General features: G+C 40.8%; 3 protein-coding genes across 3 annotated transcripts; 1 reads left to right on the top strand and 2 right to left on the bottom strand.

Moving 5' to 3' along the window:
* Positions 1-12,036: 12,036 nt before the first annotated feature.
* LOC115716926 (uncharacterized) lies at positions 12,037-15,649 on the bottom strand. Its single transcript, XM_030645847.2, has 3 exons — positions 15,507-15,649; positions 12,580-14,654; positions 12,037-12,493 (listed from the first exon to the last, which is right to left on the bottom strand). Exons 1-3 carry the CDS (start codon positions 15,526-15,528, stop codon positions 12,353-12,355), a joined length of 2,238 nt encoding a protein of 745 aa, XP_030501707.2. The 5' UTR covers positions 15,529-15,649; the 3' UTR covers positions 12,037-12,352.
* Positions 15,650-16,278: 629 nt separating this feature from the next.
* On the top strand, positions 16,279-19,145 carry LOC115719454 (ammonium transporter 1 member 3). Its single transcript, XM_030648515.2, has one exon. It carries the CDS (start codon positions 16,279-16,281, stop codon positions 17,683-17,685), a length of 1,407 nt encoding a protein of 468 aa, XP_030504375.2. The 3' UTR covers positions 17,686-19,145.
* LOC115719455 (E3 ubiquitin-protein ligase AIRP2) lies at positions 17,972-20,559 on the bottom strand. The gene is made up of 5 exons (XM_030648516.2): positions 20,261-20,559; positions 19,515-19,665; positions 19,253-19,319; positions 18,910-19,144; positions 17,972-18,422 (listed from the first exon to the last, which is right to left on the bottom strand). Exons 1-5 carry the CDS (start codon positions 20,323-20,325, stop codon positions 18,212-18,214), a joined length of 729 nt encoding a protein of 242 aa, XP_030504376.2. The 5' UTR covers positions 20,326-20,559; the 3' UTR covers positions 17,972-18,211.
* Between the last annotated feature and the right edge of the window lie 4,853 nt (positions 20,560-25,412).

The raw sequence follows: 25,412 nt of genomic DNA, 5'->3' as shown, positions 1-25,412 counted from the left end.
GAATACTGGGGCTCCTGGTGCCAGCACTTCCGGCGCCGGCGGTAAGTCTCCTTTGGTAGTTCATTATGTTCCTTCTGTTGGCGAGTATGCCAGTCTTAGGCCCGTAGGGTTCGACGAGCGTCTTTATAGGTTTAGGATGCCCTCGACCCGGTGGGGAGATCATTTGAAGGAATTTTATTTTTTAAACTTAGGAGATTTCCTAGGTCGGTCCCGAATGGGTTCTGGTCCTCCGGAGCCCGTTCCCTTAGGTCCTTCAGCTTACATTACATCAAGCTGGTTCCGGCCTTCGGACAGCTATCTCGGAAATGATGCTGCCAGCGTAAAAATTTGGAACTTTGCTAGGGCCGAACTAGAGAGTCAGGGTAGGACTAGCTTATTTGCCATATCTTGTGTTGGTGGTTTCCCACGGATGTTCTAACACTTGCTTTCTTTTGTTGTGGCAGGTACTTCCATGGACGCCATTTTGGCCGAACTCGCTGGGGTTCACACTCTTGAGGCTCCTCCTGCCTTTACTTCTTCCCCGATGGCCCCTGCTTTAAAGATTTCTTCTAGCGCTCCTCCAGACACTATTGATTTAGTGGATGACGAGGAGGTGCTGCCGGGAGAAAGTCGAGAAAAGCAATGGGGCTTTTCTGAGGAAGTTAAAGAAGGTGCAGGAGGGCTCCGGGCTCTTCCTGAGGAAGTTGAAGAAGGTGAAGAAGAGTAAGAAGTTGCTCTGATTCGCAAGCGTAAAGGCAAAATGATTGCCCAGGAGGAGCCCAAGCGGCCTCGGAGGGCTGATACTCCGGCCCACGGTCTTGATGGTGGGGTCTCTCCCGTGGAAGAGCATACTGCCCCTCCCAACATTGTGCTGACTCCGGTTCCTGGAGACGAGGCGAGGCAGGAGCTTCGGATAGCTAGGCATAACTACGCCATGGATGAATACTCCCGGGGATTTGCTGAGGTGGAAGCCCTTAGGAGGGTTCTGCGGGTTGAGGTGCAAGACACCATCAACAACTCGGAGTACCAGGATCCGTGGGACCTAAATTTGGACCCCCTATCGGACTGGTTCCGTCGCTTCCTTGGGCCCACCTTGGCTCCCTTTGCTGCGGAGATGACTGGCGAGTTTGCTTCTCAGCTGACCCGGTGCGCGCCTAAGCGGTTCGCTACTTGTGCCTCCTTGAACTCCATCTTCCAAGTCCAGGATCTCAGCCACTCCCTCTCTGTAGTAAGTGCTTTGTGATTTCGTTTTTCCCTTTATTCTTCTTGGAGATTCTTTCTTATACTTGTATTGTTGTTTAGCTTGCTGCTGAAGCTGGCCGCCTCTCCAAGAACATAATCAATCATGGCTTCGATCTGTCTGATTTTGGGGACATGAACGAAGTCAGGAAGGTTCTTCAGGACCTTACTGCGGAGAGGCAGCTTTACCAGGAGGCTGCTGAGCGTCGGGAGGCTGCTGCCAAAGCCAATGAGGAGGAGGCTAAGCGAAGGGAAGCCAAGGCGGAGGCGATGATCTGGGATGAGGCCATGCGGAGAGACAGGCTGGAGGCCAAGCACCAAGAGGAGCTGAGGGCGGAAGGTGAGGCCACTGCAAAGGCCAAGCGGGAGCTCCGGGAGGCCAGGGAAGCCTTGGACGAGATGGTTGCCAAGGTGAGATCCTTAGAGGAAACTCACCAGGCAAACTTAGAGTCCAGGGCCGCTTTAGCCGCGGAGCTGAGCTTCTTTCTCCCGTTTCCTGCGGCCGGTGCCCTAAGAGCTTCGATGATGGAGTCTTCATGGCCTGGTCTACCAATGACCAAAATATCAAGCTTACCTTCTACCCCAAACCTGAAGAGATGATCGCCAAATTTCGGGAGAAGAAGAAGAAGCTTGATGCCATGGTGGAAGCACGCATCGGACCTCGTCTCCCTCCAAGTATTGATTAAGCTGCTTCGAGATTAACCCAGTACAACTAGGATTTCACCCCACTTATTATTTATTTTTTATATATATATATTTGTTTACATACAGCTACTTTGAGACAATACATTTATGTAGCTGTTTTTTATTTACAGGGGAGACAATTTTTAAGGCCTGTCCCCGGGCCATATGTATATATTTTGACCTGCCCTTCGGGGCTAGGATATTTATATGTGATCTTTTTTTGACGCACATATTTCTCTTTTTTGACCTGTCCTTTGGATCAAAATTTTCATACTTATGCTTTTTATTTTTGTGCATACTCTTTTTGACCTGCCCTTTGGGTCAGGATATTTTACTTAGTTTGTTTTCTGTCTGTCCGTGCGGTATACCCTAGTACCCCCCTGAGTGGCATAGAAACTTTATTTTTAAGGCACTCAGTTTTATTCAACATGTGGAGGAGGTATACATTTAGACGGTACAAACTCTTTAAACAAAGTCTAAGTTACATTTTTAGCTATTGGTAATATTTTCTGAGGTGATCGGCATTCCAGGCTCTTGGCACAATGGTTCCATCCATTCTTTTTAGCTTGTAAGTGCCTGAGCCGATTTCGTCCTCGATTTCATATGGTCCTTCCCAATTTGGCCCAAGTACCCCCACTCCGGGTTCCTGGGTGGCTGGGAAGACTCTTCTTAGGACCATATCCCCAATAGCAAATTTTCTGTTTTTAACCTTAGAGTTAAAATACTTGGTCACCTTCTTTTGATAAGCTGCCATCCGTATTTGAGACTCATCCCGGAGTTCTTCGACTTGATCCAAAGCCTCTTGAAGCAAAGCTTGATTCGTGGCTAGATCGTAAGTCGTTCTCCTGTGGGATGGGAATAACGTTTCTACCGGGACCATCGCTTCACAACCGTACGCCATTGAAAAAGGCGAGTGACCGGTCGTGGTTCTGGGGGTCGTCCGGTAGGCCCATAACACTCTAGGCAACTCTTCAGGCCAGTTGTTTTTACAGACCAGCAGCTTTTTCTTCAAGGTGACCTTCAGGATTTTATTGACTGCTTCCGCTTGACCGTTTGTTTGAGGTCTGGCCACCGCGGAGAAGCTTTTCACTACTCTGTGTTGGGTGCAGAAGTCAGTAAATTCCTCACAATCGAATTGCTTTCCATTGTCAGAGACTATTTTGTGAGGCAAGCCATATCGACACACTATGTTTTTGATAACAAAGTCCAGTACTTTTTTAGCAGTTATTGTCTTCATGGGCCCAGCCTCCGTCCATTTGGTGAAGCAGTCTACTGCTACTATTGCATACTTTACTCCTCCTTTTCCTGTTGGCAGGGACCCAATAAGATCTATTCCCCATACCGCGAAGGGCCAGGGGCTAGTCATCAGGGTGATTTCATTTGGAGAAGCTCTCGGTATGTTCGCGAACCTTTGACACGAATCACACTTTTGGACGTAGTCTATGCAATCTTTTTTCATTGTTGGCCAGAAGTACCCTTGTCTCAGTATTTTCTTTGAGAGACTGGGTCCTCCCGTATGATCTCCACAGAACCCTTCGTGGACCTCTAGCATGATTTGTCTAGCTTCAGGGTCCAATACACACCTTAAATAAGGCATGATGAGTCCTCTTTGGTAGAGAATTTGATCCATCATTACATAACGATGAGCGTGATACTGAATCTTCCGAGACAGTGCCCTTTCTTGGGGCAACTCACCTTTTGTTATATATTTTATGATGGGGACCATCCAGCTGGATTCTTGCCCAACCGTTATCGTGGCCTCTTTTATTTTGATGCTTGGCTCTGCCAAGCGTTCCACTGGTACTACCCCCAACTCTTCGATTTCGCTATATGAGGCTAACTTAGCCAGACAGTCCGCGTGGGCGTTCTTTTCCCGGGGGATTCTTTCTATTTTGTAGTCCGTGAACTCGTGGAGTAGTTCCCGGACTATTGTTATGTACGCGGCCATTCGCTTGCGCGTGTTTGGTATTCTCCTGATACCTGGTTTACGACCAGTTGGGAATCACTATAGACTTCCACTCTTTTGGCCCCTACGGCTTTTGCTAATTTCAGTCCTGCTATTAGGGCTTCATATTCGGCCTCATAGTTTGAAGCTGCGAAGTCGAACCGTAGGGCCGCCTGGAGCCGCAGTCTATTTGGTGATATCATCGCCACTCCGGCTCCGGAACCATTTTCATTGGAGGCTCCGTCTACAAATACTCTCCATGTGGGGATTGGCGGTACCGGCATATTCGTGGTAGCCTCGGCTTCGTTGCATTCAGTGATGAAGTCCGCCAAGGCTTGGCCTTTTATAGAAATTCAGGGTATGTAGTGCAAGTCAAATTGACTTAGCTCCATCGCCCACTTGAGGAGCCTTCCGGATGCTTTAGGTTTTTGGAGGACTTGCCGGAGTGGGTGGTTGGTCAGAATTTTGATCGGATGTGCTTGGAAGTATGGCCTCAATTTCCTTGAAGCCATCAGGAGGCAAAAAACCAGCTTTTCAATGACTGGGTATCTTGTTTCGGCTCCTATCATGCGCTTGCTGACATAATACACGGGATGTTAAGTTTTCTCTTCTTCCCAGACTAGGGCAGCGCTGACCGCGTGTTCGGAGACAGCCAAATAAAGAAATAGGTCTTCTCCGAGAACGGGTTTTGATAAGATAGGAGGCTTAGCCATGTGCTCTTTTAGCTTTTTGAATGCCTCCTCGCACTCGTCCGACCATTCGAACTTTTGGCACTTCTTTAACACGTTGAAGAAGGGTATGCACTTGTCCGTGGACCGTGAGATGAAGCGGCTTAAAGCAGCTACCTTTCCAGTTAGGCTCTGCACATCTTTATGCTTTTTGGGGGATGGCATGCTCAGGAGAGCCTGGATTTTTTCCAGATTAGCCTCAATCCCTCTTTGACTGACGATGAAGCCCAGAAACTTTCCTGATTTGACCCCAAAGGTGCATTTCTTTGGGTTGAGCTTCATGTCGTATCTTCGGACCACTTCGAAGCATTCTTTTAAGTCGCTTGCATGGCTGTTGCATGCTTTGGATTTGGCGAGCATGTCGTCTACATAAACCTCCATATTTCGCCCCAAGAGGCCTTTAAACATCCGGTTAACAATTCTCTGATAGGTTGCTCCGGCGTTTTTCAGTCTGAAAGGCATGACTAAGTAACAGTATACCCCCTTATCGGTCCTGAAGCTAGTGCACTCCTGGTCCGCCGTATGCATTTTTATTTGATTGTACCCAGCATAGGCGTCCATGAAGGATAGCAGTTTGAATCCGGAAGTGGCATCTACCATCTGGTCGATCCTGGGCAGCGGGAAGCAGTCCTTCGGACAAGCTTTGTTTAGATCGGTGAAATCTATACAAACTCGCCAAGTTCCGTTCGGCTTGGGCACCAGGACCGGATTGGCCAGCCACTCCGGATAGTATACGTCGCAGATCATGTCGTTAGTCAAAAGTTTGTCCACCTCTTTCTCCAGAGCTTCGGCTTTCACCGAGTCGAGCGGGCGTCGCTTTTGCTGGATGGGGGGCATGTCCGGATTGACGTTGAGTACGTGGGTGTGATGACATGAGGGCTTATGCCCGTCATGTCTTCTTGGCGCCATGCAAAGATGTCGATGGCGCCCTTCAGTGTTTTTATTATTTTTTCTTTTTCCTCCGGATCTGTCGAGGTCGCACACTGATACTTCCTCGACGTCCTCCATTGGTTCCACAATTCTTTCGGACCCCACACGGGGGTCTAACTCATCCTCTTCAGCCACTTCTGGCTCAACTGACTCCCAGACAATTAGCACGGGCAGGTGGGTTGCGACATTGTAACATTGTCTTGCTTCACCCTGGTTTCCCCTCACCGTCCCAATCCCAGCCTCTCGGGTTGGGAACTTCAGGCACAGGTGCCGAATCGATGTGACCGCGCCAAAGTCTACCAAGGTCGGTCGGCCGAGGATCGCGTTGTAGGCTGTCGGGCAGTCCACCACTACGAAAGTACAGTATTTAAATGTGCTCTGGGGGTGTCCGGGCACAAGGTGACTGGGAGCCTTACTTTTCCCATTGGGATAAGTGTCGTCCTGTTAAACCCTGTGAGCTGGGACCCACTAGGTGAGAGGTCCCGGTCCGTTAAGCCTATCGCGGTGAAGGCTTCCTTGAAGAGTAGGTTCACGGAACTTCCATTATGAATTAAGACTCTGGCCACCACTTTATTCGCGATGGGGGTCTCTATGACCAATGGGTCATGATGAGGGAAGCGCACGGTCTTGGCGTCTTCTTCCGTGAACGTGATGGGTTGGTCCATCAACCGGGGCCTTTAAGCTGGGAGTTGAGTAACTTCCCAAACCTCACTGTGTTTCGCGGCCCCTGTGCATCGCTTAAGCTCTTTGCGAGTAGTTCCTCCGATATGGGGACCTCCGGAGATCATGGCTACCCTCCCATTAGGCCGGGGCGGCAGACCGGGGATGCGCTGGGCGTCGCCCGTGGGAGCAGCTGGAGCCAATGCCCCTGCTGTACCCCCTGGTGTTCCCTGAGGCATTCCCACAGTCGCCTGGCCCGGATTGAGGTGGGGCAACCGGTTTTTGATCCACTCGTAGAGGTGGCCTAACCGGATTAGATTTTCAATCTCGTCCTTGAGATTCTTACATTCATTGGTGCTATGACCGATGTCGTTGTGGTACTCGCATCTTTTGCTCGGATCTCTCCGGGAGCTATCTTTGTACAACGGTTGTGGTATCCGGTAGTGTGTATTTTGCCTAGTAGCAAAGTACACACGCTCTTGGGAGTCCGACAGCTCCGTGTATTGAGTATACTGGGGGGTATACCCCCTTTTCTGGCGCTTCTCTCCCGTCCGTGTGCTACCCTTGGAGGACCTTTTACTCCTCGAGCCACAGGAAGGGCCTCGCTGTGCTAGCGGCGGGCGGGGAATGCGACGGAGCCTGTCCGTTCACTCCGGACGGGTTGCCGAAATGGGATGATGCTGGTGTCAAGGCTTGGCCCTGGCTATATCCGGGGGTAGCAGAGAATTGTATGCCACTTGTTTGTGGAGTCGCGGTCGGGGCAGTACCCGAGGGCGATACTCCGGGCATATACCCTGCTATCCCGGTGGGATAGTATCCTCCGTAAGCCACGATTTGGGCTTCTTCGAGGTTGATATATTTTTGGACTCTCTTCTGGAAGTCCTGAAGGCTGGCAGCTCCTTCTTGCTGCAGTTCATTCCAGAAAGGAGTCCCAGTGCGGATGCCTGCTTGGAGAAGTGCAAGCTGTTGTCCGTCGTCAACTTTCTTGGTTTTCGAGGCTTCCTCTCGGAACCTCTTTATATAATTCTTCAAGGTCTCGGTGGGCAGTTGCTTGATATTAGTCAAGGCACTGACCTCCAGATTGACCTTTCTTGCGGCGACAAACTGTCTCCGGAAGTTGGTCTGTAGTTTGTTCCAACAGCCCACGGATCCCGGTTCCAGTTTTTTGAACCATTCCTCCGCGGACCCACTTAGGGTAAGTGGGAAGCACAGACATTTGGCGTCATTGCTGACCCTCATGACCGTCATGACACAGTTGAACCGTGACAAGTGGTCGCTAGGATCGGAGTTCCCAGTATAAGCTGCCATTTCTGGCATCTTGAAGTTCTTAGATCAACGGGAGGACACCTCTGTCCTCTTCTCCCTCTACCTCCGGGTTCTTGGTGCACGGAAACGCTTTTTCGGTCCTCTCGATCCTGAGGGCCAAAGCTCCCTTTTTGGGGCTTGCCCCTCTGCGGACCTTTCCCTTTAGGGAAATCTGAGCGGACCTTTCGCAGATCCTGCGCCTTTTTCTTTCGCCCTGGGGTAGAGGTAGGGTTCTTTGTTTGGTTCCCTTCAGCAGGGTACCTTATAGGGCTAGGCTCCCTAGATTTCTGCTGTTGGGAACTAGGCGAAGACGTCGCTGGCTCCTTGCCAAGACCAGCGGTCATTGCCTTGGGGTGCACGTGAATGCCAGCTGCCTCCATGGCTTTTTGCATGGCCAGCATCACTTCTTGCATTTTCTGGTTTTGCGCTTTCCGAGCTTCGATCTCGACTTAGTGATCGATAGCTTTTTGTCTGACAAGCACCAGTTCCGAGTAACTACCTTCGTCGTAGGCATACTCATCGAGGTTTGCCTCGTAGTCATCATCGGGGATTATTTCCTCTTCCTCGGATCCCTCTGCTGCTCTTGAGGCTACATCTTCCTCATTCGGGTCTTGAGCGTCTTCCAGAGGGCGAGGCTGACGAGTACTTCTAGTCTCCACCATGTTTGTGAAGTCAAGTGTTCGTTTACAGTGGCTTTCTTCAGCTCTCAATGAAAGCACCAAAATGTTGACCGAGATTTTTGGCAACTAATAAAATATTATAAAATTACTGAGCTGTAAGAAAGTGAGAGAAGAATTTTTACGTGGTTGGGGCGTTAATGAGCCTTAGTCCACGAGTCTTTGTTATTTATGGATGTCCTTAATACAGAGAATGTATTTGGGAGAATTTCACCCTTATAAATACAGAGAATGTTCTTGGTGAGTATTTACTCTACTTGCTCATATGCAGCCCAAGATTCTCGATCCCATTTAATGAGCTTTGAGGGGGGTATTTATAGTGTTTTTGGTGGGGTAATCCCTAGAATTGTCCTTACAAGTGTATCTGTAAGTATCCATAAAGTTGGGTGTTCCCAATGAATATACCATGGGTAATGCATGGTCAAATCCCTAGGTGCTGTAGGGTTTTTATGTGGAATGTCCTTTTTGCCTTTTGATTGACGTGACTCTTCACAGTGTAGCCGTCGCTAGACTTAAATGATCATTACTGTGCCGCTGCTGGTTGGAGGTTGTGCCGTCAGACTTTATTGCGTGTAGCAGTCCCAACACGCTTCCTCCCATGCGGCATTTAATGCGACTTGATTACTCAGAAGAAGCCTGACACCTCGCGGAGATGCCTTAGCGTTATATGAGCTTCCAGGAGCATATAGAGTTCCATGTGCCCTCTCCGGGGGCTACGTCCCGGACGTTACCTTATGGCATAAAGACTTAGCAAATATTGTGAATCGCTTGATCCACGTGTCCTTATCTGGTTGGTCCACGTATATTGGGCAAAATCAGGGGCAACACCAACAAACTCAGAAACCAAAACCACATAAAAATGAATATGAATTGACGTAAAAATAAAGAAAAACAACATTAAAAATGAAGAAATAGCACACATACTAGGTAAATCCCAAGGTTCAAAGGCCCAAAAATTTACTGTGGCCATGATAGGGTCGACTACATCATTCTTTCCTTGATACTTTTGTGGGACTGAATCTGAATTCAACACGCGCATTTGTAGGCAATATTATTGCACTGCAACTCATTGAGTTTTTTGAGGTAAGAAAATGATTAGAAGAGAAAAATGGGTTAAAGGGTGTTACAGATTAGATGTGAAGAATCAGATTACTTAGAAGCAGAACAGAGTAATCAAACTAAGAGCTTTTAGCCATAACACCTCGAACTCAAGATCAGGAGTGGAGTGGAGTGGAGCTGGGTATATATATTCGTAAGAAACAAAAGAAACACAATAAACTTTTGTTGGAGCAAATCCGTACATGTTAGTTGCCTTGAATTTAGTTTGATCATATTCATAGACACAAGAGAAGTATTTGTGACTTCTTACTTAAGCTCTCTTCATCTGATCTATGGTTCTTTAGCCTAGTATATCCCTAGCAAGCCATTTTATGGTCAGTGAATGGGAAAATCGTGGGAGTTTCGATCGGAAATTTGGATAATAATTTGCATGTGGATGATATATTTGAGAATTGAGGCTAAGCCATACAAGTGCTTCAATGAAAAATACTAGAAACAGAAGAGGCGAGAGAGAGAGAGAGTAAATAGACTAATTTATTTTTTGATTGATTTATTAAATAATTTTTTAAAAAAAAAAAATATTATTAAAAAATAATTTTACAATCTAGTGTAGTTAAAATATTAGCTTTTATTATTTACTCATCTATTTATCACCATTAAATTTATTATTGTAAAAACTTCCCTATTATGGAAACAAAACCACTATTAATATGTCTTATAAATATATTTATGTACTATTTTTGCCATTTTAAGATATATATGAAACAAAAAAAAAAACATATAAAAATTAGAGTTTCATAGATAAATGTAAAGTTTTCTCTTAAAAAAAAAAGCTAATAATAATATTTCATATAAAAACCACTCTAATATTTTTAATTGGGGAAATTTGCGGCATAAATACTCATTTTGTTCATTTTGTTACTAATAAGTACCCAATTTTTAAAAATTGTGGCATTAATACTCAAAATCTCACTTTTTAAACTCTACCGTTGGTACCACTTAACAGACTTACTACTAAGGACACGTGTAGTGTCCTGATAATTCCTCTTTTTTTTTTCTTCACCTAAACAAATCAATAATCATTTAAAACATATATGATAGAAAAAAAAAAAACATAAATTACTAAATCTAATTGCATCTGACCTAGCTTTATCAAAAAAAAAAAAAATTGCATCTGATTTAGCCACCCACCTAGACAACCCTCCACCATCACACCACCACATGGGAATCGATCAAGCAATTCGCACCACCAAAAAGGAGAAGAAACCCAATCGCAACATCTCTCTCCTAAACCCATTGTACCTAAGTAATCGCACCTTAAACCCAGAAATGTAATCCTTTCCGGCGATAACGAGTGATGAGCAGCTTGAAACGCCATTTACAAGTTGAAGAAAAAGGAAAGTGGAAGGAAGAGGTGGTATGGTGCAACAAAGGGAGTTTTGTCTTCTTTTTCTTCTAAAACCAAGGCTTTGAAGGGGATGTGATTTGCACTAATTCATTTATGTTGATTTTTGGGATTTTATGTTGTAATTTTAGGTTGAGGGGTGTGTGATTTCTTTGAATGGGTGGACATGAAATGTTGTGTGAGGTGCAGAGAGGGCTAATTGATGGATTATGAGAAGAATGATTGATGAATGAGCATCAATTGATGGATTATGAAGCAAATGAAGGATTGGAAAATAAAAGAGGGTTAATTGGTCATGTTCATGAGTGTTGTTTTCATTCCTGGGTGTTAAAAACTTTGAAAAAACATGTGTTGATTGTAGTTATGTTTGTTGTTCTCATATTTATGATAAATTAGTGTTTGACTGAGGTGAAATTTTAATTTCATGCTCTTATATTATGTAACTGCAATGCCAATTTGGCTTATGTTAATGAATAATGAAATCAAAATCTTGTAACTACTATCCTGTTCAATCAATATGATAAACTGTTATTTTTGTTGTTGTCATATTTATGATAAATTAGTGTTTGATTGAGGTGAACAATATATATCTTTTTTTAGTTCAATTGAATCGCTTTAGCTCTGCATTTTTTTAAGGTTGCTTAATTGTACATTATGTTATTTTGTAAATCCATTATCTGATTCTGAATTCCACAGCTTGATGATTAAGTTTGAAAGAATGTTACTCAATTCCTATTTATTGGAATATGGTTTTAGAAACTAGAGATACACAATATTGATATTGAGTACTGAGTGTTGTGAAAGATACATGTTGTACACAGAATATGGTTTTACAAACTAGAATATGCTTGTGTCGTTTGCTATATATAGTAGATGCATGTTGTGAAAACTTTTCTTGCATTTCAAAATCTTTTGGCATCATAATTGAGAAAATAATATTTTTAGTGTTGTAACACTAAGAATATACATGCTGAAAAAACCAGTAAAAAAGAATAATAACTAAAAACACTGCTGAAAGTGTGACTAAAAAAGGTAGCAATTGAGAGCTCAAAACCAGTAGAAATAGCTAAAAAAACCCCACTAAAAACACTGCTGAAAGTGTGACTAAAAAGGGTAGCAATTGGGAGCTCAAAACCAGTAGAAATAGCTAAAAAAAACCCCACTAAAAACACTGCTGAAAGTGTGACTAAAAAGGGTAGCAATTGAGAGCTCAAAAACTAGTAGAAAAGAATTTGAAAACCAGTAAAAATACTACTGAATATGTGACTAAAAAGAGTAGCTATTGAGAATTCAAAAACTAGTAAAGATACTGTTGAAAAACCAAATTAACTACTGGTTTACATTCTATGTGAACTACTTTGCTATAAGGATTTTAATTGTTCAAAAACTAGTTAAAGAACAAAAAATTTACTGATCCAAGCAAGTAAAAAGGGACAATTTCCCAATTATTTAACTTGTTCAAAGAACAACATTTCAATGCTCAATTCTGAGATCAATAATAAACAAACTTTTTAACAAACAAAATTCATATATTCTTTATCATGTCTAAACATCCACCATAACATCATGTACAACAAATAGAATCACATGATATATCATCTGTCATTTTTTATACTTCAAAAAATAAAAGGTCCAAGGCAAAGGCCCTTTAGCCAACAAAACCATACCCAACTTAACACTACTTCACCAAAATAAAATTTAAGCAATCATAACTACCATAAAACACGTATTAAAAAGACCACTACTGGGCATTAGGTAGTTGTTGGGATGAACTAGCTTCTCTTGCCTTTTGCTTCATTCTCCGCTTGTTCCTCTTCACAGTTTCAGGGTCTGGATTCTTCTTGGGGGGACGACCCTTCCTTTTCTTCTCAGTAGGAGGATCCTGAGACAAGTAATTTAAAGGGACATGTTATAGTTACAATTCAAGAAATTACAATTCAAATAGAAGTTTAATTTGAAGAAATATACCTGATTGACTTTTTGGTTCTTACAACTAGTTTTAATATGCCCTCGTTGTTTGCAATTTGAACATTGGTTGGTTTGTGGCGTTTTCTTCAATTTAGTTGCACCTGCTGGAGGTTCATCCCTTTCTCTGTTCCTTGATTTTTTTGGCCTCCCAAGCAATATAGTTTCAGGTGGAGGAAGGATTGGACTTTTCCCTTTGTTCTCCCATTCATCAGGACTAGGCATTGGTGCAATACCCTTTGCATAGATAGCTTTGAAGGCTTCCTTCTTGTAGCAAGGATCCACAAATTGGTATTCATCAAGATTAGAAAACCATATACAAGCTATGCCATGACCACATGGTATACCTGTTAGATCAAATGATCTACATGTACATGTTCTTGTCTCCAAATCAACAGATAATACTTGGCCTGTTATGTAAGTAACTTGAAATGATCCACCAATTGACTTTGTGCAAATGCATTGTTGTGCTACCTTTTTGTTCTTCTCAATGATATCAAAGATCCTCTTTCCAACAGAAAAATTCCATTTAGAGACACTATCTCTTTGCTTGCACATCCTTTCCATCAACCAGAAACGTATTGACTCTAAAAGAGTGATTATCATTTTGTCTCTGCTATCTAAGATTGCTGAATTGAAGCTCTCACACAGATTGTTAAGGAGCATATCACACTTTACTGAAGTCCTAAAGTGTGATTTTGACCATTCTGTGGGTGCCTTTTTCATCAACCAATTATATGCTGGTTCAGAAATCTCCCTCAAGTCATTCATTTTTCTTTTGAACTCTTCAGAGGTAGTCGATCTAGCACATGCCCATAGTGCTTGTTTCAACAACAATCCAGGAAACTCCTTCTTGAAGTTTTCATAAAGATGTCTCACACAGAATCTAATTTCAGAGCCTTCAAAAGTTGTACCCAAAGCTTTCTCGAGGCCTTTCTGTCTATCAGATATGAAAGTGAAGCTTCTTGTGTCTGCTACATTTATGTCCTCTTTAACCAGCCCGACAAACCATGTCCAACTGTCAGTATTTTCTTTCTCAACAACAGCATATGCAAGAGGAAACATACTATTATTTGCATCTATCCCAATTGCAGCAAGTAACATACCTTTGCAATAACCTTTCAAGAAGCATCCATCTAATCCTATGATGGGTCTACAATACTTGAAACCAACTTTACATGCTGCAAGACATATGTACACCCTTTCAAAAACTCTTTTCTCATTGACCAAGTTGGTTTTGATCAAAGCTGTGCTACCAGGATTGAGTTTTAATATTTGTGTACAATAGTCGTGAAGAATTGCGTATTGGTCTTTCACTGTACCATTAATAATGTGTCTAGCTTTATTTTTAGCCCGATAAAAAGTCCAAAAGGAAACTTTAGAGTACTTACTATCAGATGTCATCTGTCTGTAAGACTTGAAGTTCATGTTTGGGTTTTGTCTGAACTTCTCCAAGTAATGTTTTGCAATCCAGTCTGCATCTACTAAGCTGTTCTCGAATACAATCCCACAATTATGCTTGCCTTTCATTTTATTGATCCTGAATGTTGTGCCATCATCTCTCATTCTTCTAGCATAAAGAAGCCATGTACACCCATTGCCCTTGCATTTAGCTCGAATCCTTAAACTATCATTGGATACATACTTGAATTCTCTATCACTAGTAACAAAATACTCTTTCAAAGCTTTTCTTAAATGCTCATTAGTAGGGAACAACATACCCTCTTCAAACTTGATCTCCTCAGGCTTAGTCCTTGGATCAAACTCCATGTTAGACTTTTTTGGCCGATGCACATCTTCATCATCACTAGGCAAGCTTCTTAATTCATCTTCCTCTTCATAGCCCCCCTCAGAGTCTTCTTGGTTAATTTGGCTGCAAAAATTATTGACAGAACCCCACCATTTACTTGGATCTGCAATGCCCTCTTCCTCTAAGTCTTTAGCCTCAGGAGCATATTCTGCTTCCTTAAATACATCATCTAGCTGGGCTTCAGTTTGGCCTTGAGCAACATGCTCACTTGTTTGAGTTTTAGATCCAATTGAACCTTCAAAAATAGTCTTTTCTTGGGCCTCACAGTCTGAAAAAGAAAAAAAAAACAAAAAATATTAATTGAAACAATTAAAAACATGTCAATAATGTATAAATATATATAGCATATACAGTGAAGGGTAGCAAGCAACACTCTGATAATAAGATGTGGTTTTTAGCTCAATAAATACGAGAAAGAAAGGCAAGGAAGCTATAATAAAGCATGTTAGTTCATCGTGTTAGTTATTACTAGTGCCATATATTTTGGTTGTTGTTGTATAGCTCAATAAATTTTATCACTGTATCATATTATAATTGAATATTACACAATAATGATCATAAATTTTTAAGAGCTATTTTTATCTTCCAAAAGTTTTTGACAGAAAGTAGAAAAATAAAGTGATATTGGTAAACTCTATTTCTTTATAATACTTCTCTGCAATAGGACCATATGTACATTTATTGGTTATGATAAAATAGTAATATGCTATTACATAAGCACATGGATTCTATCTACAATTATGGATGAACCTAAAACAGAAAAGTCATAAAGTAAAAAGAACTTTTGTAAAAAGTCAAATAGTCCAATAAAGACCTGCCAAATAAAAAATGCAAAGATTCTAATTGTATAGTCACACAAAACAACAATACCCAATTTTGTTTCCCACAAAAATTACCCCACCATAATAAAACAAAATAAATGTCTAACGATACCATCACTCAACACAAAATATATATATATATATTTAACACAGATTTTGAGAAGAAAAGCACTACAGTTACACAATAAAAAATCCTCCAAATTTAATCAGCTCATTTCTCCAAGACAACCCAGAAGAAAACAAAGACAAAAATAAAATAGAAAAAGAAACCATGTTAAGGAAAAAGTAAGAACCCATACCACAGTAATCGTCCTCCTCCATTGATGGCTCTCCTGAGGTCTTTCGTGTGGTGTGATAGTGATGGGCGATTGGAAGGTGTTCGCTTGGAAACTGGGTTTAAGAAGAAAGAAGGTGTGAAATGCAATCCTGATCTCTCATGTCGTGGTGGTGAAGGAGTGCGTGGGTGGGTAGCTAGGTCAGTACTTTTAGATTTACTAATTTAGGTTTTTTTTTTTTTTTGATAATATATGTTTTAAACGATTATTAATTTGTTTATTTTTATTTTAATTAGTTTTATGTATTTACTTGATTAATTAGGTAAAAAGAAAATGAAGAATTATCAGGACACTACACGTGTCCTTAGTAATAAGTCTGTTAAGTGGTACCAACAGCAGAGTTTAAGAAGTGAGATTTTGAGTATTAATGCCGCAATTTTTAAAAATTGGGTACTTATTAGCAACAAAATCAACAAATAAGTATTTATGCCGCAAATTTCCCTTTTAATTGCAATACAATTTTTTTTTCCGAGTATATCAAGTACGGTAAGGTGATTTGTATGTATGGTTTAAAGGATGGAGTTGTATTATATGTTGCCCACAGCCTATCCTTTCAGTTGAAAAAATCAATGAAGTAGAATTGAACAGCAAGTCAACAACGAATGCTCAACTTGAATTACACACCATATAATGTTTATGTAGCTACCATTCAACCTATCTTAACTATTTAGCTTTATATCTTTCAAGATCTTACTCGTTTAAAGAACTATTACTATTATACATTACTTTGCTAATCATGGACAGTGTTTTATCACCATGGCAGCAAAGTGTAGAAGATTGTATCAACACTATATACCTTCTCTTCTCCGCCTACCTTGTCTTCATCATGCAGCTCGGCTTCGCTATGCTCTGCGCTGGCTCAGTCCGAGCCAAAAACGCAATGAACATAATGCTCACCAACGTCGTCGACGCTGTTGTCGGTAGTCTCTCTTTTTACCTTTTTGGCTTCGCTTTTGCTTTCGGTTCAGACTTCACCACCAACCCTTTCATTGGCTCAACTTATTTCGCTCTCAACAACGTACCCAACTCCTCTTACGATTACAGCTTCTTCCTTTTCCAATGGGCATTCGCCATTGCTGTGGCCGGTATCACAAGTGGCTCCATTGCTGAGAGAACCCAATTCAGTGCTTACCTTGTCTTCTCCTTCTTCCTCTCTGGCTTTGTCTACCCAGTTGTAGTCCACTGGCTCTGGTCAACCCACGGCTGGCTCAGCCCGAGTTCCACCACCGGCTTACTTTTTGGTTCCGGTGCAATCGATTTTGCTGGAAGTGGCGTCGTTCATTTGGTCGGTGGAGTCGCGGGTCTATGGGGTTCCCTTGTTGAAGGCCCGCGGGTAGGTAGATTCGACGCTTTTGGTCACCCCGTACCAATGAGAGGTCATAACGCCACACTTGTGGTTTTGGGTACCTTTTTGTTGTGGTTTGGGTGGTTCGGGTTCAACCCTGGTTCATTTGAAAAGATTTTAGTGGCTTATCCAACCACTACTGACCAAGGTAACTGGACCGGAATTGGCCGTGCAGCGGTTGTGACCACCCTTTCTGGTTCGACCGCCGGGATTGTTACTCTGTTCGGGCGGCGGTTGTTGGTGGGTCACTGGAATACTTTAGATGTTTGCAATGGAGTGCTTGGTGGCTTTGTCGCCATCACATCTGGCTGCGCAGTGGTGGAGCCATGGGCCGGTGTGGTTTGTGGGTTTTTTGCAGCTTGGGTTTTAATTGGGCTCAACATTCTGGCCCTGAAGTTGCAATATGACGATCCATTAGAAGCGGCCCAATTACATGGAGGGTGTGGTGCTTGGGGATTGATATTCACTGGGCTGTTTGCAAAGGAGGAGTTTGTCATTCAAGCTTACGATTCGGGAAAGAGTGGTGTGGTCAGGTCCTATGGTGTCCTGATGGGTGGAGGATGGGGTCTGTTTGGAGCTCAAGTTGTCGAGCTTTTTGCGATTGTGGGCTGGGTTAGTGTGACCATGGGACCACTTTTCTATATTCTGCATAAGCTTAGACTTTTGAGGATCACTGTGGATGAAGAAGTTGCTGGCTTAGATATCTCCAGCCATGGAGGCTATGCCTATACTCAAACAGAAGAAAGCAATGGTCGCTTCTACACAGATTATGTACGCATGCAGAATGAACAATCTTGACCCTGTATTTATTGATTTGTGTACATATAATTAGCTTCTAGTATCATATTACAACTCAATTTGTTACTGATGGAAGGCCGAAGGAGTTGAGCTACTTATCAATGATAGTACGCCTCAATGAGAAACTAATATATGTGCACTTACCTTGGAAGGCAAGGTACCAGGTACCTAACAGAAAAACATGTACCTTAACAAAAATCAATGGTGATTTGACAATAGCAAGCAATGAAAGATATTAACAGGTGCATGCATGTATACTAAAGAAAAAAACTTAGACAAGGAGATATAGCAGAGTAGAAAGTTGAAGCTTGAACTATATTTCATCGCCATATTTAGGTTAAATGTGAAACCATAAACCAGCACCCGGACCAATAAAAAAAATGGCCATAATAAGGCATTATATATCCTAATTCTTAGGACATTTACATAACCAAGGCCAGCAGAAAATGCAGTTCAAAATGTCTCGAAGGAATTTACAAGTTACAACCATGATTGTTATGTACAGAGTATATAGGCAACATGCGGCTCACCGAACATGAGCATCGTAGGGAATATATATAGGATCTGGAACAACAAGTGGCAGTCTATCAATGTACATAAATAACCTTTTGCGGTCCTCCCTCAAAATCGTTGATAAATCAATAGCATCTGACTTTTCTGTGAAGACCCAAAGATCTCCTGAATCTACTCTCTTGAGGCTGTCCCTGCAGAAGGGGCAAGATTGGGACCGTCCACGCCTAAAAGTAACATGAAAATTATCATTTAGTCCCATTACATATAAGAAAGAAAGAAAGAAAAACAGCAGAAGAAACTAAACATGCATGTGTCAACAACAAGCAACACTTTTTGCTGAGAGTGAGGGGGTAAGCAATGAAGTAATAATGCTTTGTGCAGGTACTGCCATCTTTATTCATGGGAAATACATTACAGTTACACATATCTACTTTGGTAAATTGTGTTGCCACAGAAGAAATATTATTTAGGGACAAAGAAAAAATTTCAAAGCTACGAATATGTATTTATAGATTTTGTAAAGTTCCCTTAGTGTCAGCTAAGATAATTAACAAAATGATTTTGTTAACACATTCAGGAGGGCTCAACTTACAACCCTCACTTCATTGCACCCATAAAAGTGAGCCCATGGTGCATTATGCTTTTTCTATGTTCTTAGTTTGTAGAGAACAACCGGTACTTGAAAGAAGTAAAGGAAAAGCAAGAACTTACCAATCACGATAACATTTTAAACACATTGAATGGCTGCAGTTGGGCAATACAAATTTTTTGTTCACCTCCATGCAAATCCCACATTCTTCTTCTCTCTCTTTGTCAGCCTCAGACAGCTTACCCTTCTCCAACTCATCTCTTCTTTTGTATCTAACATTGCATACCTCTTTCTGTTTCCTGTCCTCCAAATCAGTAATGCCCTTCTGAAGTTGCAACAGAGAAGGAAATATAATAGCTGCCCACAGAAGCAAAAATGACAACTCGCATGAATACTCAATCCTTGAAATTGTAACAATGTTATGATCATATACCCTAGCTTTCAAACATGTATGACCTCACTCACCATAAAAATCCTTGATGCTTGCTTTCCTTTCATAAACAGACATGGTAGTCTTGCCATCTGCAAAGGTCTAAACCAATCCACCACATTGCCAAACCCAAACATATAAGTAAGTCACCATAAAATTGCAACATTGTTTTCTTTTTGGGATGAGTTGGGATGCTAAGCCCACAAACAAATTGGCAAATATAAGTGAAAATAAAATTCACAAACGAATTGGAGAAACAATAAGGTCAAACATTCATATACATGAAAAATAAATTACCATATAAATATGTATTCTAAGCAAGCCCAGCATTCCAGCAAGTTGACAATCAGTCCATTGCACAAGAAAAAGAAAGAGGTGTGCGACCGAACTGTAAGATAATCTCATCTGAAGGCGTGCTCCATCTTTATCTCTCGGATAATCTAAAGCCCTGGAGTAAAGATGAGTGAAAAATCAATCTAAACATCTGTAATTGTTGATATCATCCCAAAAGCACTATGAAATTGCACATTATTTTCAGAAGAAAATAGGCAAAACAAATTAGTTTGTAAAATATTATGTATATTGGAGAGTTGCAAAACGGATTCCTTGCAAATATATTGAACAAAGAGAAAAATGAAAGACCTTGAACTCACAAATTGCATGAGCTGTATTTATATTCATTGAACTCACAAAAAGAAGTTACACTAATTATACAAATAGGTTGTGATAATTATCTCCAAAACCTTGAAACGAAAGACTAAACATGGAAAATAAAAATATTAACAACAATTAAAAATTAAAAATTTCTCACTTTCCTTCGCTCATCGTTTGTAAAAAAAGTTCTGGAATATTATACTTAGACAATGGGTTTTCCAGAGCTTAGTTGCATAAAACACTAATCATTATACATTTGGTAACAGTAAAAAGTTGGAACAAAAACAGAAACAAAAAGAAAATTCATATTTGTGATGAATCTCGAATTCCAAACAAAGAAACAAAAATAAAGAGAATAAAATAATAATCAAAACAGAGAAGAGCCTCACAAAGTATTGGCGTGCTGAATATCTGCCTCAAGCGCTTTCAGTGAGTCCTTGAATGATTTTCCCATTGCCAGGAATTTCACCGGAAAATTATTCCCATCCAACAAACAGAAGATTTTAATAAAGAAACCCCTAAATATTGAATTTCTATATATCTCTATATATGTATCTGCACAACTTTTCCCGTTCTCCAAGATCAAAAGCCCTCTAAACAGGACAAACCCAGAAACCAACACAGTCCACTGTTCGCTAAAGCTTCATTAAAAAAGAAGAAGAGGACAGGTGATGAAATTACCCTTCTACCCTCATCGGCTTGATTTGACTTTTCATACATCTTATCCATCTAAGAAAGTGCGCTCCTCTGTTCTCATCACTTCTTTTTTCGTCCCACATACATCCAGTAGAAATTTGCCACGTCATTACGAGATTCTCTTTCTATGACGTGTTTACTTCTGGATAGTGAGTTGTAAATGGTAATGATAGAAACATTTGTTTGGGAAAACCAAAACCTAGCAAAGTAGCCCCAAGTTTCATTATTTTCAGGGCGGCATTCGTACAAAATGACCCCACACCCAGATCAACCATATCTAATTACTACTATATTACTACTGCCTATATTATCTTCAGATATTTTATTCATTTATTTGTCTTTATTATTTCAATTATATAGTTTTTATCGTAATTGGAGTAGGACACCGATATTAAATTATTTATTTATATATAATCGAAAAATTCTATATACGCTTCTTCATAGATAAAAAATATATACTTTTTTTTTTTCATTTTTCTAACAAACAATTTTTAGTTTTCTTATGTATCATTTCAAAAAAAAAAAATCTCATGTATTGAGTATTAAAAGCAATTTTTTTTTTGGATAATGTTTTATCATCCTTGTCATCATCCCTCCAATTTCCCATTAAACCAAACTTTTGACACGTGATGCAATCATTGGTTGATTTTTTTTCTTAATGCCAGATTAATAATTAATAATATTCCTTTTTTCAATTTTTTATGATGGATTGTTGCATTATATGTGTATTAGTATTATTTTTTCACCTAAAAATGTATGATTTTTTTTCTTCCTTTGATGGGACCTAAATAGTATGATTGATGATATTCTTTTGAAATTGAACAAGTGTCACCAAACATTAAAACAATAGGCCCAAGATTTTTAAACAAAAATATCTTTTTTGCGTTAATTTTCTTTCTGATAACTACTGCTGACAAAGTCCTTGTATTTTTTCTCCTTAAAAAAAGTCCTTGTATTTTTTAATGTACTTTAATGAAAAATATAGAAGTCAATATCATATTCTCCTAATAATTTATAAGAGGAATCGAAAAAAACATTAACTATTATTAGTGCAATTTGTCTCTAAGTTCTAGGTCCAACAACCATTATGTGCCTAAGTCGCTAGTTCATAGATTCTTAATTCATAAGTTAGAGTCTTTAAATCCATAGTATTATCTATCCACTTTAGGAATATTATTTCACCAACCAAATATAAAAATAAAACGCTCTTTCAATGCCTTTTTTGACTAATAAAATATCGGTGATTACTTTGTCACAATTAAACGTTATTAGCAATTTATGCTCAACTTTTCTTTTATATTTTCCTTTTTCAACTTTATGGGGAGGAAAAAATACATATCATAAGAAGAGTTACTAGAGAAATGTATTCAGAGAAGAAAAGCATATGAATTGCTTTATTGATTCTTTATTGATCGAATCAAGTTTACAAAAATGGTTCAACTATATTGTATTTATAGAAGATGGAATGAAAAGTAAGTTGTATTAGTCAGCTAGCTAACAGAATAACTAAAATTAATAAACTGTAACTAACTCAATGACTCTAACTAATTTTTTAAGGTTTAACGTGTATCTTGATTACAATCTCATTAAAATGAGAAGAAAATAAGTGATTTGTCTTTGTGAAAATGGCAGTTAGGTTAGTTTTTGAGGAAACGTGATTCTCCTTTAAAAGAATATTGTTGTGTTTGTCCCGAATAATGACAACCGATTTTCATATACTTAGTGATTTGTAGAAGATTGGATTTAAACTTTTAAACATATAATCATGATTATATTTCACTGTGCTAACGATACTATAATCATGAATAAATATATGCATATATTTATATATGTTCTGGACTTATTAGAATTTATACATTAAACATAAATATGAAATAAATCATGTGAACCATGCAACATAAAATGCAATTTCTGTTCTTTTATTAATTAATAGATCTGATTATATTGAAATGAGTTTTATTTAGGGCACAAAATCCAACATCCACAGGGGTGGTAACAACAACTGGTACTCTAACAGCGGAACCTTCATCCTCAATAATAATATCAACTTTGTTTGGGATGACAACATCCATCAAGCATGCTCTAGCTATCCAGGCCAAAAGTCTAGTCGATTGACCCAAGGAGACTGGTTTGTCCACTTGCTGGAGGCCAATAGAATTAGTCATAGTGCACACAACATCATTTGTCGGTCCATCAGTCTCCATAGGCTCGTTCGAAGACTTTTCCGAATATAGAATACAATTTTCAACTTGCAATGCACACCATGGCCCAACTCCATGAGAAAAATCTCTAACCACTCTCTCAACTCTTCTAATGGCCAGAATCGGCTTGTCGCCAAGAGAAGCAGCTTCAAATCTAATCTCCGCTTCTTCACAAGAGTGGTTCGCTCATTAAAATCAAACGACGGTTGAACACCAATATCGATACTCGGAGATTTTCTTTTGTAATTCTGAGAGTTACCAATTTCCTCAAGCTCATGTAAATAATCATCCAAATCTTTTCAAGATTTGGACAGAGCACGATTTTCGTCTAAGTTTGCTTCCTGTGGGTTTTGTGTTTTGTGTTTGGTTTCCCTTTGGTCTTTTGTTAGTCTTTCTTGTTAGTTTTCGTTGCTTGCTTTATCTCTTTTTCTCTTTTCTTTTCTTTTCTGCGTGTGTGGGGTCTTGTGTGTCTGTGGGGTGTGGTAGGTCGGTTGGGTCCAGGTCTGTGGGATTTAGTTTGTTGGTTTGTCGTTTTCTGTCTCTCATTTATGGAGATAGTTAATGCTCCTGAGGTCAATGCTCGAGGTAAAGTTGTCTCCTGTGTTGAAGCTACTATTTCTCTCAATCCGAGTGCCTCTTCTCTTAAGGCACTGTCATCTTTGTATTTGGTTGGGAGAGTGGTGGCTCCAATGGCTGTTGATGTGGATGATGTCAAGGAATTTGTTACCAAGAATTGGCTTAAGAAGGTTGTTGTCTTTGCTATGGCTGATGTATCGACAAAACCCAATAGCTTTAAACTGGGTTTTGATTGTGAGGAGGATAGGCAATGGGCTCTGGATCAAAGTCCCTGGTCTTTTAAAGGATACACATTTGCTCTCTATGCTTGGAAGCTGGGTGGTGAAGGCAATAACTCTATGGATAAAATCAATTTGTGGGTGCAGATTCATAATTTGCCACATGAGTACTTTTCGGTGGACAATGGTAAGCTCCTTGGTGGATTAATTGGCAAGGTACTTAATGTGGAACTTGAGGAAGATAAACCGTGTTCATGGCATCTCTTTCTCAGAGTTCTTGTGGAGCTTAATATTGAGAACCCGCTTTCTTCGGGCTGTTTCTTTGATCTCGACTCCGGAGTCAAAAGATGGCTCCAGTTTAAATATGAGAAAGTTGGGATCTTTTGTTACTTCTGTGGGCGCCTGGGGCATCAACGAAGGGGATGCACTTTGTCTTCTCCGTCCACGGTGGCTAACCTTGACGGTAATCCATTTCCAGTGTTCGGACCGTGGCTTTCCACGGCTTCGAAGTATCATGACGTATTTACCAGTGCTGCGATGAAGAGGGGGACGGCTTCTATGACTGGATCTCTTGAAGTCAATAGTTTGGGCGTTGGGACGGAGACGGTGCCTCGGTTAGCCGGTGCCGGAGCCCCTTCGAAAAAATTTGGGGATCGAAGTCCGAGACGAGCTTTGACTATGATGGATCGTGACTTCTCCGGGCGTGGGAAAGGTGTGCAGAAAAAATGGCTTCCCAAGAAGAAGAGTGTTGGGTTTGGTCGAGGTAGAGCTGTAATGGGTAATAAGGTTATGGAAAATTTGAATTGTGAAGGAAAGTTGCCTGCCTCTTTGCCTAATTTGATACCGTTGACTAGGGGATATAAAGGAGAAAACCTAGTGGGTCTAAATAATGCTACAAATATGGAAAAGCCACATATGATTGTGACTGGTACTGTAACGGACACTTTGTCCATTGGGAGGGGAGTTGGCATCTGGGCTGGCTGGGCCGAAGGACAAGTTTGAAAAAAATGGGATTTTTGGAAGTGATGATGATTGTGGGCCGATGGTTCTAGTTAATAGTGGGCCTTGTTTATTTAATTCCAAGCAAGTGGGGCCCGGTGGGTTATTGAATAACTCCAATGCTATTTTTGAAAGGGCTATTGAGAAAGGGGATAGCTCCCAACCCGAGCCCAATCTGAATGAAGTGGCTGTTGTTGGGGCGGCCCACTCATGCATTGGGAAAGAAAGTGGTTTGCTAAATGTTGTCGCTCAACATGAGAGTGGTAATGGAAGCTTGGTCGTTCCCTCTTGTGATGAAGGAAAAGCTTTGTCTCAATTTTTTAAAGCTCAAGAGGAATTACTTTATGACTTGAAACATTTTGGAAAGCTAGATTTGTATGAGATTAAAAGGTTGGGAGGTGACATAGGTGTGTCGACCACCTCGGAAATTAATGAAAGATCAACTCCTTTTAAGAAAAGGAAATTTGAAGGCTCAACTTCTTTATGCACTAGACCCCACAAGACTATCAGGACTCATCCTGATGTGGTTCAAGACTTTCCATGGGATACTAAAGAGAAGGACCGGGAATCTAAGGTGATTTATGACGATCCATCCGAAGAAGCGTCTGACTCTATGAGCTGCAATGAAGGAATTATGAAGAACCCGTTGATAGGTTCCTTTGTCATTGAAGACTCTGGCTCCAGCTTATCGATGTATTCGCAAAACCCTGTGGAGGAGAATGTCAAATCTCCTCCACAAGCGCCATGAGAGGGATTGCCTGAAACTATAGGGGTTAGGGCAGACCTCTACAGTTCGTGAACTGAAGTCCCTAATTAGATCGCGCTCTCCTGACTTTGTGTTTCTGACCGAG

Source organism: Cannabis sativa, chromosome 2, assembly GCF_029168945.1.
Source record: "Cannabis sativa cultivar Pink pepper isolate KNU-18-1 chromosome 2, ASM2916894v1, whole genome shotgun sequence".
In the NCBI taxonomy this organism is placed as follows: domain Eukaryota; kingdom Viridiplantae; phylum Streptophyta; class Magnoliopsida; order Rosales; family Cannabaceae; genus Cannabis; species Cannabis sativa.
The sequence above is the reverse complement of the archived record's forward strand: the minus strand, read 5'-3'. Positions and strand labels throughout refer to the sequence as shown.